This window comes from Anopheles ziemanni, chromosome 2, assembly GCF_943734765.1.
Source record: "Anopheles ziemanni chromosome 2, idAnoZiCoDA_A2_x.2, whole genome shotgun sequence".
Taxonomy (NCBI): domain Eukaryota; kingdom Metazoa; phylum Arthropoda; class Insecta; order Diptera; family Culicidae; genus Anopheles; species Anopheles ziemanni.
Window position 1 is genome coordinate 63,921,148 of NC_080705.1, and position 16,475 is coordinate 63,937,622.

Below are 16,475 nucleotides of genomic sequence, written 5' to 3' on the forward strand. Positions count from 1 at the left end.
GGAGAGGAGACATTAAAAAATCATCATTCCGATATTACTGAAAGATTTTTATTCGTCTCGCCTCAGCTCCAAAGCTTTTGCAGACGAAACGAAGTTGCTTTTGGCATTGACTTTGATTAGCAGCAAATCAAGAGCACCAGTTGTGACGAAAATAATAATTTTAGCTTCAGATTTTACCTGTTACTTGCAGCTTTTTCAAGCTTGAATGTTTTTTTATATATATCTCACACAGTTTTTGTAACCATAAATTTGTTGGTGGGCGTTCCATACTTCTTCTCAAATTCCAAAATCGTTCATTGGATAACTGTTGGTAATCCTGGTTGGTACATTTTGGAGTTGCTTAGCGTGTACATGTTTTAATAATACCAAATAAATCCTTTGTAACTGTTGCGCCAATGTTTCCATCAATCAAAATAAATTTCTATTCATAGATCCTGCATTCCATGTTTGAAGGAATTGTAAACATAAACAAACTACTTTATTTGGATACATTTTACAGCATTACAGTATTCTTTAACATCCTTAGGTTACCATCGGGACATAATTTAACTATTCCTCCGATTGCTGCATAAATTTCAATATAAAATCATTTGCAAACTTCATTGATGTGGTAGACTAATTACCTAATTAATATATACTCTCGCTGAACAAAGTTCCCTGTTACTAATATTGATCCTCAGAAAGCACTACGCTGGTGTCTTCCAAATTTCGTCTTCAAATTACCGACTAATGAATTCAGTTTGGCGGCCTTGGGCTCACAAAATGCGGAGCACCACACCGAACCGCCGTCCAATGTCAAACAATTAATTATAAATTCATTACCGCCTCACCAAACTGGCCGTGTTTCGGTGGTTTGCGGAATAAATTAACGAGTACCTGGAATTGAAGGTACAATGCATGTCACCGTACACACATACGAGCATGTTCATTTAGCTAACATTATCCGCTTCAGGCAGGTCCTTTCAAGCGTCAACACGCGGGATAACGAAGTTATCTATTGACCCATTGCATCGCTTAAGGATGTCTAGAAATTTGGCCAACCGTTGCAACTCCGGCAGCGTGTCCATCTTCACCTCCTCGTTGCCGATCGCAAGCAGGGTGTAGTTGGGTGGATTTTCTTCACCCTGTGGCACCGCGACCATCGATTCCCAGCGGCACGGAAGACGAGCTAAATCGTGCGTTGGCGTCGGATCGGAGTACTTGGCGAAGTTGGTCCACATACGAACCATCGTTTGACGCATTGCGTGCGCCTGGTCGGTCGGTGGAATTTCCGTCCGAAGTAACGGTGAGCTGAAGATGTAGTACACCTCATCGATGTGGCATGCGCCCGGCAGATGCTGGAACTTAAGCAACTCCTTGCCTTTGTTCAACGAGCCGTCGAAGGCAAACCGGTACGAGTAGAACGGTGTCTGTGGCTGGTAGGTATTCCACAAATGACACAGCACGTAATAGCCTACAACGAAACGGTCCGATAGGAGGTCTACCATGTGGTGCAGGTTGTCGCGTGTGATCGGCTGATCGCCAAAGTAATGTCGCTTTAACTCCTCCCCGAGGGCTCGAGCAAGCGGGCTAAAGTAGTCCACATTGAACGAGCCACAGATAAACTTCTCTGGCTGACGGTTGTACACGGAGATTGTTTTGATCGTGTCTACCAGCTCCATAATGCCCTCCTTATCATTGTATCCGCAGAGGACCGGCACCGGGATACTGCCGTGCTCTCGCAGATAATCCATGGGAGTCTTGAGTAGAACGGCATCCCGGGACTCCTTCCGCTCAATGACGGCAGTGAACGGGAAGTGGAAGATAGGTCCATACTCACGCTCTCGATCGGACAGAACGAGAAACTGGGCCTCGTAGAGACGGTGTGCCGGCACGTCCCGGAGTGTTGCCAGTGCTCCCTCGTCCGATGAACCCTCGTATCCGAAGATGCGCGCCAGGGAACGAGCCCGGTTTTCCGGTTCGTTTTGGTAAATCAGATCCGCAAACACAGTCGCACTCTGCGCGATTGCCTTGTGAAAGAATGGTCGCGAAAGTTCGGAGAAGCAGTGCATCATGACGTTGCTTCCACCGGAGCTTGCCCCAAAGATGGTTACGTTGTTCGGGTCACCAGCAAACGTTGTGATATTCTGAGCGATCCACTGCAACGCCATACGCTGTGAAAGTGGTTCGAGAAAACCGCATGCAACAACGATTTAATATCCTACCAACGGTTACTTATCCTCACCTGATCTTTCAACCCAGCGTTCCCTTCAATGCCCGCATGCGGTAGACACAGAAATCCAAGCACTCCAAGGCGATAGTTAACCGTGGCAACTACCACACCCTCCTGCACCAGATAGTCCGGCAGGTAGAGGCCGCTTCCTCCATTGCCACCCGTCATTCCACCACCATGAAAGAACACCATTACCGGCAGCAGTCCGCCCGACGATCCATCTCTAACGATTCGCGGTGTATATACATTCAAGAACAGACCATCCTCAGATCCGGATATGTCGCGGGTTATCACATCTCGACCCATGCAGTTGCTCCGTTCGCGGCTACAGTCCAGGTACGACACGTTGTATCTTTCGATAGCCACCGGAGATGCGAATCGAAGCTTTCCAATCGGAGGCTGCGCGTAGGGGATACCTTTGAAACAGTAGTACGGCTGCCCGTTCGGGAGACGATCTTTCGTACCGTAAATTGACCCCTGTACCACCTTCACCATCACTCGAAAAGAAGCCTGCAATGTGAAACAGCTAGAACACGCTCGTTGCCCAATCATCCAACCAAAGTCTGACAAACTTACATCGTACTGCTGCGTTCCGTTACCTAGGCAACTCGACGCACCATGCTTGCGAACATTTCGCATAACCATCGTCACCGAAATCAATTAAAGTAACGGACGGTAAACTAACTGCCCACCGTATCACCATGCAACTGCGTTTGTAGACTGCATTCGTCCGATGGCGTTGTTTCTTTTATAAAGAGATCCATTCGGTGGATTAGAACGAACGAGGTGGTAAGTTGACAAAACAACTGCAGGTATGATTAGCATATGATTATTTCCTTCTGTTTTGTATCGTCTCCATTTAACTTCACTGTCGAAACGAACCGTCTGCAAGCAGTTCCCTCACCCTGGCGCACTGCGAGACGTCATCGGCCATTTGGATTGCGAAAGTGAATTTTTATTACACCCGACTTAGCGTGTGAGTAAGAACCGCTACGTCTCGTCTGCCCTCAACCCTTATTACTTAAGCGGAATGATTTGCGCAAAGACCGATTGCAGCCGGGTTGCATAAATGCTCTGCCCTGCGCTAACATTGACCGAGAAAACAATGCCGCGGCAGATACGGGCCAAAAAATAAAAGTATATCACCGTCTTATCTTGGCAGCCAACCTGAAACGGAGACCTCACCACAATTTCGGATATCTCTCTGCGGCGTAAGCAATCAAAACGCGAGCCTTATCTGTCACCCACACGACGGCGGTCGGCGGTGTTTTATAGCTAAGGTTTTGTGTGTCCGTAAACTCTCCCCAAACGGGGCGGCATCTCAAAATCGAAGAAAAATAATCCCGGGGATTACGCTCAGCAAAATCCCAGACCCTAGGGCGATTAGCCCAGCAGTGTCGGGTTATAGCGTTCGGCCAGCGACCTCCAAAACTGTATCCGATCGTGCAACGGATTCTCCAGCATGCACACTGGATCGTTCAGCTCGAGGGCCTTCAGGACGAACGGTTCGCCGGAGGGTGTAGGAGCGACCGGTTCCCATCGGAAGCCGATGCTGTCGACTTGCTCATCCGGCGTAGGGTTGCTGAACTTGGCAAAGTTAGTCCAAAGCTGGCACAGCAACGAACGAGCTCGTCCGGCGCTGGAATCAGGCTGCACCTGCACATGGAACTCGGAACCGCTGAACAGGTACGGCAGCTCGTCACCGTGGCAGGCTCCCGGGGTTCCTTCCGGTACGTTTAAGAACTTGCGCATCTGGTTCAGCTCGTTTTCGTATGCGAAATTGTAGAAGTACAGTGGAGCTCTGTTGAGAAAGAATTCGAAATTGGCATGTAAATACTAGGTCCTTGACTAAACTGTCCTCCAGAATATGCCAAAAACTTACTCCTGCTGATAGCGAGAATGCAACTCAGCGGCATTGAACACGGGGAAATTGAAACCAACGTCAGCCAAAAGATCCAACATGCGTAGAACCGTATCCTGGCTGATCGGTTGATCCTGGAAGTAGAACTGACGAATTTCCTCCAACACGGCTGGTGCCGTATCGCGCGGGATTCCGAAATCTAGCGGCAGTGTCATGCCCAGGTTACTCGCCAACACGTCCAGCATCGTATGCATGTGTCCATTCCATAACAACCCCTCACCGCTGTTTACCCCATATATCAAAGGAATCGATGTCACATTGGGTTGCTTCAGCAGCTCCTCACCACGCTGCGGAATGATCGGATCCTCCGAGGTAGCGTCCTCGATCGAGGGAATGAACGGTGACGCAAAGTAGATGCTCTTCTCAGCCTCCTCAAACGCTTTGTTTGCATTCGCCACTAAATCTTCGGCCGAAGCGTTTCGCAAAGTTTCTGAAGGTGGACGAAGGATCGATTATGACTCACCGACTTTTGTAGTTACTTTTATACGTACCCAAAACTCCCGCATCATCGTCTCCCTCGTAGCCCAACACCGAGGCCAACTTGCGTGCCTTATGCTCCGGCTGGTACTGCAACCCCCAGGGACAGAACACCGAACCCGACTGGCAGATTGCCTTGTGGAAGAACTGGCGAGACGTTGGCGAGAGGTAGTGCCAGTTCACCGATGCACTGCCAGCACTTTCCCCGAACAGCGTTACGTTCGATGGATCGCCCCCGAAATGGACAATGTTCTCCTTCACCCAGCGAAGAGCCAACTGTTGATCTTTCAGTCCCTGGTTGCCGTGGATGCCGACAGACGGAAGGGCAAGGAAACCGAGCGGTCCCAGTCGATAGTTGAACGTCACCAGAACCACGCCCTCCTGCACCAGATAGTCTGGGCCGTACAAACTCGTGCTCGAACTGCCAGTATAGAAACCGCCACCATGAATCCACACCATGACCGGCATCAGCGTACCGGGCTGACCACTCGGAGCACTCGTTGTGTACACGTTCAGATAGAGACAATCCTCCGTTCCGTGGCCACCTTCGGGCAGGTAAAAGCAGGCAGTGCAGATACTCCGCTCCTGGCTACAGTCCAGCGGTTCTTCGGAGAACTTTTCCACTGGAACCGGCGGCTTGAAGCGCAGCTCACCCAACGGCGGTTCCGCGTACGGAATACCCTGGTAGGAGTAATACTCCTTGTTAGCTGCGGTTACCTTCCGGCGGCCAACAATCTTCCCCGGCTTGATGGTAAGCTCTACATCGTCCGCAAACACGAGCGGCTCACCGCCATTCGGCACACTCGTCTCATCGACGATCAACGGTAGATCGCTGGAAGGGGGCTAAAGGAGAACCTGTTTGAAACTAAGTTACATAATCGTGCACTCAACGTTCACTCTTACCTGATAGGCGCTGGCCGGAGGCAAAGAGCTCGGATCCACGCGCGGCGGAACTGGATCTCTCTTTACGACCGTCGGTGGAACGTACAGCTTGCGGATAACCATCCTGTCGGGCAGTTTGCTTCGAACTAAACGGGCCACCCACCGGATTTGGTCGGTTGAAGCTTAGAAGTATACTCTATCTCCGCTCCAAAAGATACGTTGATAAGATATGGGCAGAGGGAGCAAAAAGAAAAATCACGCCGCCCCGGGGAATGACTGCGGATTCTTCCGATTGGTGCGAGATTTGGCAAATACTTGCCATGACATCATACCCACTTTGTCGTACACCGTTCGGTTAATGTTTCTCGATATTTGATCAGCAACACCGCTCTTGAACTTTCGGTCGCTTACAAAAAGGAACACAACTGTGTGTGGTGAATTAATTATGCTCGAAAACATATTTCCTGGTGCGCTTTTTTAAACTTTTATCGTTTTATCTAATCACCTTATCGCGCACCGTTTATCATTGATTTGGAAACCGGCGCAATTTTTGGGCAAGGCTAAATCCGTGCCCAAATGTACCGAGAACTGTCCCTTCTCTTCCTCCTTTCTTCCTCCCCAGGGATAAATATACAGAATAAGCCACCTCTTGCATCTTCATTGGATGAAACGTAAGTTCTTGTACCACATGGGACCATATCTAATTTTAGAAATCAAAGCGATTCCTTTCATAACTTTTAAAGGTCTGTGTGTAATGGAAAATTTTATATAATTTTTATAGATCGAACTTTCAGCGATTTTCTCATTCAGTTGTGTGTTTTCATAAATAAGCACAATTAATTCATGGTTATTAATGATACAACAGTTACATGAATTGTTTATTCCCAACAGTTATATTTTTGATATAGCTCTCTCCAAAATTGAATCCGCCTGTTGGGAAGACTCTTCATCTTTACCCCTTGGTTACCAATCTCCAGCGCCATCCATTGAATCTCCGACGGGCCCGGGCTTTCCAGTGGAGTCCACACAACGCCATCATTTGTCGTAGCGCACGGGGAGGAAGTTTTTGCGAAACTGGCCCACAGCTGGCACACTGTTTCTCTTAATTGCCAACCCGTGGACTGCCGTTCGATGGCGTCGGTATTGAAGTACGGCGAGCTGAACAGATAGCAAACGTCGTCCGCGTGGCTGGCACCCCGATGTTCGTCCGGCACTTTCCACAGTTTGCGAAATTTGTTCAGTTCCGTTTCTGCGGTGAAATGGTAGAAAAATATGCTCCTGAAAAATACACACACACACACACATATCAATCAATTGTGTTGATAGTACAAACCCCTGCGCTTGAAAGAGGTCCCTTACCCAGTCTGGTGCTTTAAATGCAACTCGGCCGCTTGTACCGCAGGGATGAGGTAGAAAATGTCGGTAAATATTCTACTCATCTGCAGTTCGGTGGAGCGAGCGATTCCGGTTGTGCAACAGTAGAAATCTATGACGTCTTGCGCTACCTTCTGTCGACGGTCCGATGGAATGTTCAGTGAGGCCGGAAGGAAGCGAGTCACTTCAGTCCTGTACCGGTCCAGATGCAGACGGAAGGTGTTTATCTTGTACAGAGCCTCCTCACTGGTCACTCCAATGATCATGGGGATGGTCACACTGTTCGGGTGCTTCAGCAAAACCATCACATCCTCCGTGACTACAGGTTCGTCCGCTTCGGGCACTTCCACCGTTGGCCGGAATGGGTAAACCGAATCGAGTGTTTTCTCATACACGGTCAGCGCTTCTTTCTGATGTTTGGCAAGCTGGTCCGGAGCCACATTCATAAGCGTTTCTGTAAATCAACAAGAGTATTGCAATATTGGATCGAAGTTGGTAACGTTTCATTTCATTTTATGTTGACGTACCCAGCACAAGGTCATCAGAAGCACCCTCTGGACAGCCGAAAAACTCCGCCAACCGCCTTGCCTTTCGCTCCGGATCGTTCTGAAAGGTAATCGAACTAGTCGCAACCCCCGATTGACAGATAGCTTTGTGGAACAGGTGGCGGGACCGCTCCGATAGGCAGTGTAGATGGGTCGAAACCGCACCGGCACTTTCACCGAACAGCGTCACATTACCAGCGTCGCCCCCAAAGCGACCGATATTTGACCGCACCCATTCGAGCGCCATCCGTTGATCCTTCAGCCCCATATTGCCGTAGATTCCCACCGACGGTAAACACAAAAATCCAGCCGGTCCGAGTCGATAGTTTACCGTTACGACGACGACACCCTGCGCCACCAGCCACTCCGGGTCGTATACCGTCGAATCGGCGCTCCCAGTGCAGAAGGCTCCACCGTGCAGCCAGACCATCACGGGCAGTAGGAGGGTTCCCGTACAGCCGTCTACCACCGTCGGGTTTATCGGTGTGTAAACATTTAAAAACAAACAATCTTCCGAACCGATAGCATCCGGCGGAAGGTAGCTGCTGGCTAAACTGACGCATCGTTCGACGCTACAATCCAGCGGTACGGGCTTGGCGTGTTGTTTGAACGGTTGGGGCGGACGGAAGCGACGACTTCCGACCGGTGGTTCGGCATACGGGATTCCCTTGAACCGGAAGCAGGGCTCGCCGTTCGGTAGCGGTGCCGTTACGCCTCGGATCACGCCAGACGACACTCGAACCGTGCAGTTTGCCTCCATCAGATTGTGGCTGATTGGCGAAAATTAGCAAAAAGCCTGAAAAGAAAAACAAAAACGAAATTCGCAAATTGAACAACAACCCACGTCCGAAAATAACAACGAACTTGCCACTCGCCAAATTTGTGCCGGTCGGACACGGGGGGTTAAGATCAAGGCCAATCAAACAATCAAACCGGCAATAAGGCGGGGTGTTTACTTCCTCAATTTGGCGCTAACAGCGACATAGTTGTTGCTTCAACGCGCGATGCACTCTCGATATCGATGGCGAGTGTGTGTGTTCGTGTGGGAAGATGCCTCCGAGAGCACTCTGGCTCGATCTTCGTTCAAGTGGCCCACCCCACACTCAGCATCGCAAACAACAAGTTCGGGAAGATAAGCGACTCTCTCGGTGGCTAGTCAACGGGGGACGATTCCGACGAACAGTAAGAACCCAGTGTTTGTTCAAGCAACACCGGGAAAGAATCGAAACCGCACAGCTTCCTTCCAGTGAAATCCGTGTTTCGTGTTATCAGCAAAGCGATGGCCGAAAGCAAGATAACCGTTTCCCTGCAGCCGGGTAGCATCGTCGGAATCAAGGGTTCACTGCCAAATGGACACGATTGTTACATTTTCAAAGGAATTCCTTACGCAAAGCCACCGATCGGTGAGCTGCGGTTCAGGGCGCCGGTTCCGCTGGCATCTTTTCCGGTCGACCCACTGGAGTGTCTCGTGGACGGTCCCAGCAGCTACTCGGATGAGGTGCGGCTCGAACGAAAATCGGAAGATTGCCTCTACCTGAACGTGTTCAGCCCGGAGCTGGAACCGAAAACACCCCTCCCGGTGATGGTGTGGGTGCACGGTGGGGGATTTTACACCGGTTCCGGCGACTCGGCCCTGTACGACCCGGAGTATCTGGTGCAGCAGGGTGCGGTCGTCGTCTCGCTCAATTATCGCCTCGGCCCGCTCGGTTTCCTATCGCTGCCGAGTGTCGGAATCGCGGGCAACGCGGGACTAAAAGACCAACGGATGAGCTTCCGGTGGGTGCAGGAGAACATCGACCGGTTCGGTGGTGACCCGAACAATGTAACCATCTTTGGCGAGAGTGCCGGTGGTGCTTCGGTGCATCTGCACTACCTGAGCGAGCCGTCCAGGTGAGGGGATGGGGATGGATGGACAACCAATCCGGCAGCTGTGTGATATTTTACAATCGTTTTTTTTTTTAAGGCAATACTTCCACAAAGCCATCGCGCAAAGCGGTACGGCGTACAACGAGTGGGTATGGCAGCGTGAACCGGCCGAACGTGCCCGTAGGCTGGCGAACCTGTTGGGTGCGGCCGAGGACAGCACTGACGAGGAAGTGCTGGCCACGCTAATGCAAGCGTCGGCCGAAAAAATGACCACCATCCAAAACCAAGTGATGACCGAACACGAACAAACGCTACTGATACGCTTCCCATTCACTCCGGTCGTCGAGCAACCGGACAGTGAGGATGCCATTCTTACCGTCCATCCGGTGGACGCGGCCAAGGCGAGCTTCACCAGAGAAATCCCTCTCGTCCTGGGAAGCACCAGCGCGGAAGGTTTGGTCCTGTGGTCGGCGATAGAGGAGAAACTTTCGCTCTACGCAAGCGAACCGTTCCGGATGGTTCCGGCCACGCTGCGCATTAGCAACGAGCAGGACAAACAACTGGCAGCGGAAACGATTAAGAAATTCTTCTTCAACGGACGTCCCGTGTCGTCGGATACGATACAAAACATGACCACTGTTTTGGGAGATAATCTCAACACCTTTCCGGGTTACTTTGCGGCCGAACTGCACGTACGACACCAAAGGTAAGGTTGTGGAAGTACGGATGTATGCGCAACTGCTAAAAACTGGTCTTTTTCCCACTTCAGTGCACCCCTTTACCTGTACGTGTTCTCGTTCATGGGAGAACTGAACAAGTTTCGGGAGGAAATGAAGGTCCCGCCAGAACCGGTCGGTGCTGCACATGCTGACGAATTGTACTATCTCTTTAGGTAACTTTTGAGCCACAAAAAATGCCCGTTATTACCTTATCAGCTATTTGTGCACGTTACTTTAAACTTTCAGTTCCACATTATACAACACTGCCACGGTAGACGATCATTCTGATGCAGCCAAGTTTCGCGAGTATTTGTGTCGCCTATGGGTCAACTTGGCACGCCATGGCAATCCATCTGAAGTCGCCGCCGAGTGGATCCCGGTCGAGCACCCCCTGGAGGAGGTCACCGATGATTTCTATCCACATGCGTTCGAGCTGAAAGAGGGTGGCTGTGCCATGACGAGCGATTTCTTCCTCGAGCGCTTCCAGTTTTGGAAGGCCCTCTACAAACAGTTCAACGGATCGCATCTTGTTCCGAGCATTGAGTAAGGTTTCGGAGAATCGAGATTGATTGATGCGACACACTGTGCACGTATACTAAAGCAACAAATAAACGTTTTATTAAAAATATATACCCCCATTAATCCTGTGTTGTACACAACGTACCTTTAGTCGTGTAACGACGTGGAATTGTCCGATCAAGCGCGAAGGTAGCTTGACCGTGTGCGTTAGTCGGCTCCAACGCGAACACCTTTTACTGTGAACTTGACTCCTTCGGCTTTAGTATCAACGTGTTCGGTCCGGGCCGTGACTATGCCGACACCGGAGAAAACAACGTGTGATGCTAAAACCTGGACTTGACGATAACCGAGAATTCGGTCCGCGACGTGGCTATGCCGCCAGCGGAGAGAGATTCCGACGAATTATCGTTAAGTCTTTCGGATAGGGTTAGGAAGCTGGCTTTCGGTACGATCGGTCCGCGCCGTGACTACGCCGACGACGGAGAAATCGCGACCGAGGATGGGATAGAACCTTGGATCTTTGGAGAGTTTGGTCCGTGCCGTGACTACGCCGACGCCGGAGGGGACGCTCTCAAGATTTCCTAAGTCCTTAGGGTAAGGTTGCTGAAAGGGTAAAAAATGATTAGACCGAACTTCCTTTCCTCTAAAGCGTCGAGGTTAAGATGATGAGAACATCCCCGAGCCTCGTACCAAGACGGTCAAGGTGACCGCCTCGGATGGATTCCCATGAAAGTCTGATTTTATTCCAAATTTGTCCGTCTTATATACCTAAATGGTTTCTATGGACTAAAGAGCGCGAGCGAGTTAGAAGATCTCACTCCAGAATCCAGACTTGTTTGCATTTGCGTTGAACTAACGTAAATTCCTGTTCCAACTTGTTCATTCATGCTCGTTCGAACATATTCGCAGTTTTTCTATTGAACTTGAAATCGAACAGCGCCATTTGTAACTACATTGTTGTTTTGGTTTAGATGCGTATGCCTTGGCCTGACTCACTGACTTTCGCATGATTTGGTCACACGCTTGGACCATTATGTCGATCGAGTAAACAACTGAAAATTGTTTGTCAACGCGTTCTTGCTTCGCTCGATCGTTCGTTCTTTTTACAATGTTGTATCGTTCGAATTCGGTTATCTGGATTTTGTACTGGATAAAACATTGTTAGATCGCGCACGCTCGCGATTCTTTCCACAATGTTATATTGTTGGAATTCGGTTAGCTGAATTTTGTTCTCGTTACAACATGTTATATCGCGCCCTCTCGCGATCGTTCGTTCTACAATGTTGGAATTTGGTTATGCTGAATTTTGTACTTGTTACAACATTGTTATATCGCGCCCGCTCGCGATTCCTTCTACAATGTTGGAATTTGGTTAGCGTACGCATACGTGTGGCGTTTCGACTTTGTAGCCTTAAGCGATCTCGCTTTCCCGGTCTTTGCTCCCACGCGTTGAGCAAGCCATGTTTTGATTTAATCATTAATATTTGTCGCGCCATACGTTTAGCGCTATCGTTGCACGCATGCTTACACATCTCGTTCCCGATGAATAGTATCCGGGAAGTCATGTGTATTTTGATCCACGATTGTACTTGGTACCGAAAGTAACAATCGTTTCCTTTATCATAATCTACATGCGAGTTTGCATTGGTGCAACGACAGCAGTAATCGCTGTTTCTAGGCTATGCGTTTATCCTAAACTTTACTCGTGGTTGTTCTGTGTTAAACCAACAACTTTTTCTGACCAATTCAAGCATTTTCTGGCCATCTTTGTTGGTTATTTGTTCCATCCTTTACTTCCATTTTCTTGTCTGTGTGTAAATTTTATATTTTGACATGCCAATTTGAGAACCGATTTTCTAACTCGAACGAGACCTATCGTCCGTCCGTAACAATTCGTTTCTTTTGCCCTTTCACCAACCCCTACATGTTTTTCCTCTCTCTGGAACGAAGTTGATCCTAAAGTTTGACTTTGAGAAAATCTTCATTCCACTTCCGATAGACACCGCGCCAGAAGTCAATCCGTTCTTTCACCGGATCAACCATCATTTGCGGCTGCCGGTTGATATCCAAACACTTTAACCGGAACTCTCGATATCGCTGTGGAGTGTGTGTGTGTGTGTGTGTCTGTGTGGGAAGATGCTTCCGAGGAGAACACTCCGGCTCGATCATCTTGCAAGTGGCCCACCCCACACTCAGCATCGCAAACAACAAGTTCGGGAAGATAAGCGACTCTCTCGGTGGCTAGTCAACGTGGGACGATTCTGGCGAACTTCTTCTTCTTTCGCTATGCGAGTCGGGCTCTTATAAAGGAGCTCGTCCTTTAGGACCGGCTATAAAAGCCATATGTCCAATTCTGGCGAACAGTAAGAACCCAGTGTTTGTTCAAGCAACACCGGGAAAGAATCGAAACCGCACAGCTTCCTTCCAGTGAAATCCGTGTTTCGTGTTATCAGCAAAGCGATGGCCGAAAGCAAGATAACCGTTTCCCTGCAGCCGGGTAGAATCGTCGGAATCAAGGGTTCACTGCCAAATGGACACGATTGTTACGTTTTCAAAGGAATTCCTTACGCAAAGCCACCGATCGGTGAGCTGCGGTTCAGGGCGCCGGTTCCGCTGGCATCTTTTCCGGTCGACCCACTGGAGTGTCTCGTGGACGGTCCCAGCAGCTACTCGGATGAGGTGCGGCTCGAACGAAAATCGGAAGATTGCCTCTACCTGAACGTGTTCAGCCCGGAGCTGGAACCGCAAACACTCCTCCCGGTGATGGTGTGGGTGCACGGGGGAGGATTTTACACCGGTTCCGGCCACTCGGCCCTGTACGACCCGGAGTATCTGGTGCAGCAGGGTGCGGTCGTCGTCTCGCTCAATTATCGCCTCGGCCCGCTCGGTTTCCTATCGCTGCCGAGTGTCGGAATCGCGGGCAACGCGGGACTGAAAGACCAACGGATGAGCTTCCGGTGGGTGCAGGAGAACATCGACCGGTTCGGTGGTGACCCGAACAATGTAACCATCTTTGGCGACAGTGCCGGTGGAGCTTCGGTGCATCTGCACTACTTGAGCGAGCCGTCCAGGTGAGGGTATGGGGATGAGTGGGAAACCAATCCAGTAGCTTTGTAACATTTTGCAATCGTTTGTTTTCAAGGCAATACTTCCACAAAGCCATCGCGCAAAGCGGAACGGCGTACAACGAGTGGTTATGGCAGCGGGAACCGGCCGAACGTGCCCGTAGGCTGGCGAAACTGTTGGGTACGGCCGAGGACAGCACCGACGTGGAAAAGCTGGCCACGCTAATGCAAGCGTCGGCCGAAAAAATGACCGCCATCCAAAGCCAAGTGATGACCGAACTCGAACAAACGACACTGATTCGCTTCCCGTTCACGCCGGTCGTCGAGCAACCGGACAGTGAGGATGCCATCCTTACTGTCCATCCGGTGGACGCTGCCAAGGCGAGCTTCACCCGGGAAATCCCGCTCATCCTGGGAACCACCAGCGCGGAAGGTTTGGTCCTGTGGTCGGCGATAGAGGAAAGACTTCCACTCTACGCAAGCGAACCGTCCCGGATGGTTCCGGCCACGCTGCGCATTAGGAACGAGCGGGACAGACAACTGGCAGCGAAAACGATTAAGAAATTCTTCTTCAACGAACGTCCCGTGTCGTCGGAAACGAAAGAAAACTTGGCCACCGTTTTGGGAGATAATCTCAACACCTTTCCGTGTTACTTTGCGGCCGAACTGCACGTACGACACCAAAGGTAAGGTTGCGGAAGAACGTTTTTCGTATGCGCATCTGCTAAAAACTAGCCTTTTTCCCCTTCAGTGCACCCCTTTACATGTACGTGTTCTCGTTCATGGGAGAACTGAACAAGTATCGGGAGATAATGAAGGTCCCGCCAGAACTGATCGGTGCTGCACATGGTGACGAATTGTACTATCTTTTTAGGTAACTTTTGAGTCATAAAAATACCCGTTATTACCTTACCAGCCATTTATGCACGTTACTTTAAACTATCAGTTCCACATTGTTCAACACTGCCGCGGTAGACGATAATTCCGAGGCAGCCAAGTTTCGCGAATATTTGTGTCGCCAATGGGTCAACTTGGCACGCCATGGCAATCCATCTGAAGTCGCCGCCGAGTGGATCCCGGTCGAGCACCCCCGGGAGGAGGTCACCGATGATTTCTATCCACATGCGTTCGAGCTGAAAGAGGGTGGCTGTGTCATGACGAGCGATTTCTTCCTTGAGCGCTTCCAGTTTTGGAAGGTCCTGTTCAAAAGGTTCAACGGATCGCAACTTGTTCCGATCATTGAGTAAGGTTTCGGAGAATCGAGATTGATTGATGCGACACACTGTGCACGTATACTAAAGCAACAAATAAACGTTTTATTAAAAATGTACTTACTTACTTACTTATGTGGCGCTACAACCGCTGAGCGGTCTTGGCCTGACGAAGCTCTATCCGAAACCGCTCACGGTCGCTCGCCACGCTGGTCCAATTCCGTATTCCGGCTTTATTGGCGGCTTCGTCTACGCCATCCTTCCACCTCAATTTAGGCCTACCACGCCTCCTCTGTCCTTGGGGACAGCCTAAAAGGACTTTATGGGCTGGGTCGTCCGGTGCCATTCTCATGACATGACCAGCCCACGGGAGCCTGGCGAGTCTTATTCGCTGTACGACAGTAAGGTCGCCGTACAGCTCGTAGAGCTCGTCGTTATAGCGGCTCCTCCATTGTCCCTCCTCACATACGGGGCCAAAAATCCTCCTGAGCATCTTCCTCTCGAACACGGCTAAGAGGGTTTCGTCAGATTTGGACAGAGTCCATGTCTCGGAGGCGTATGTGAGCACTGGTACTATGTATGTTCGGTATAGTCCCAGCTTCGACTGTCTTGACAGGTATCGTGAGTGGAAGAGATTTCTCAGACTGTAATATGACCGGTTGGCTGCCAGCACCGTGGCGCGAATTTCATCTTCAATGTTGTTGTCGGTGCTGACCTTTGACCCAAGATAGGTGAAAATGCCCCGCGTAGGCTTTCGGCAATTGTTGGCAGGGCCGCTGATGGTGCCACCATCATCTTGGTTTTTCCCTCGTTTATCTGCAGTCCGAGGTTATTCGCCGCTTGCTCGATCCTTTGGTATGCTTCTGCTACATAGGAGAGTCTTCTACCAATAATATCAATATCATCAGCGTATGCCAGGATCTGGATTGACTTATAGAAGATGGTCCCCGAAGTTTCCACCTCCGAGTCTCGGATGGCCCTCTCTAGCGCTAGGTTGAAGAGTATGCAGGCAAGTCCATCCCCTTGGCGCAGTCCCTTGGTGGTAGCAAAGGAACTTGAGAGTTTTCCATCCACCTTCACCTGACAAGTGACGTTGGTCATGGTCATTCTTACAAGTCTGATTAATTTAGCCGGGATTCCAAATGAGCTCATGGTTTGATACAGTTTTACCCTGGCTATGCTATCATATGCGGCTTTAAAATCAATGAAGAGATGGAAAGTGTTTTGTTGGTACTCTGCCATCTTCTCCAAGACTTGCCGCATGGTGAAGATCTGATCAGTGGTTGATCTCCCTCTTCGGAATCCCCTCTGATAGTTTCCTACTATCTCTTCAGCGTATGGGTCAAGTCGTTCTTGAAGAACGAGGGAGAATATTTTGTAGGCGATATTCAACACCGTAATACCCCTGTAGTTACTGCAGTCTAACTTATCTCCCTTTTTGTATATGGGGTAGATGATACCAAGATTCCAATCACAAGGCTCGATTCGCTATCCCATATCTCAGATATCAGTCGATGAATTTCGTTCTCTAGATTTGCGCCTCCGTTTTTGATCAGTTCGGCTGTTATTCCGTCCGTGCCAGGCGACTTGTTGTTCTTGAGGCGACGGATAGCCTTTCGTTGTTCTTCAATGCTAGGTGGCTGAAGCATGATTTCATCTGCTGGTGGAGCCTCCAGCTCCTCGT

At 50.0% G+C, this 16,475-nt stretch overlaps 5 protein-coding genes across 5 annotated transcripts; 2 read left to right on the forward strand and 3 right to left on the reverse strand.

The window, feature by feature from the left end:
- Positions 1-962: 962 nt before the first annotated feature.
- On the reverse strand, positions 963-2,857 carry LOC131294074 (esterase B1-like). The gene is made up of 3 exons (XM_058322119.1): positions 2,789-2,857; positions 2,225-2,722; positions 963-2,153 (listed from the first exon to the last, which is right to left on the reverse strand). The coding sequence occupies exons 1-3, from the start codon at positions 2,855-2,857 to the stop codon at positions 963-965; spliced, it is 1,758 nt and encodes a 585-aa protein (XP_058178102.1).
- A 738-nt stretch (positions 2,858-3,595) lies between these two features.
- LOC131294075 (esterase B1-like) lies at positions 3,596-5,615 on the reverse strand. Its single transcript, XM_058322121.1, has 4 exons — positions 5,514-5,615; positions 4,625-5,453; positions 4,095-4,563; positions 3,596-4,013 (listed from the first exon to the last, which is right to left on the reverse strand). The coding sequence occupies exons 1-4, from the start codon at positions 5,613-5,615 to the stop codon at positions 3,596-3,598; spliced, it is 1,818 nt and encodes a 605-aa protein (XP_058178104.1).
- A 755-nt stretch (positions 5,616-6,370) lies between these two features.
- Positions 6,371-8,171, reverse strand: LOC131294076 (esterase B1-like). The gene is made up of 3 exons (XM_058322122.1): positions 7,394-8,171; positions 6,852-7,320; positions 6,371-6,770 (listed from the first exon to the last, which is right to left on the reverse strand). The coding sequence occupies exons 1-3, from the start codon at positions 8,169-8,171 to the stop codon at positions 6,371-6,373; spliced, it is 1,647 nt and encodes a 548-aa protein (XP_058178105.1).
- An 807-nt stretch (positions 8,172-8,978) lies between these two features.
- Positions 8,979-10,547, forward strand: LOC131282838 (esterase B1-like). Its single transcript, XM_058312380.1, has 4 exons — positions 8,979-9,301; positions 9,375-9,983; positions 10,047-10,169; positions 10,243-10,547. The coding sequence occupies exons 1-4, from the start codon at positions 8,994-8,996 to the stop codon at positions 10,541-10,543; spliced, it is 1,341 nt and encodes a 446-aa protein (XP_058168363.1). The 5' UTR covers positions 8,979-8,993; the 3' UTR covers positions 10,544-10,547.
- Positions 10,548-12,975: 2,428 nt separating this feature from the next.
- On the forward strand, positions 12,976-14,827 carry LOC131294077 (esterase B1-like). Its single transcript, XM_058322123.1, has 4 exons — positions 12,976-13,586; positions 13,658-14,266; positions 14,332-14,454; positions 14,527-14,827. Exons 1-4 carry the CDS (start codon positions 12,976-12,978, stop codon positions 14,825-14,827), a joined length of 1,644 nt encoding a protein of 547 aa, XP_058178106.1.
- The last annotated feature ends 1,648 nt before the right edge of the window (positions 14,828-16,475 follow it).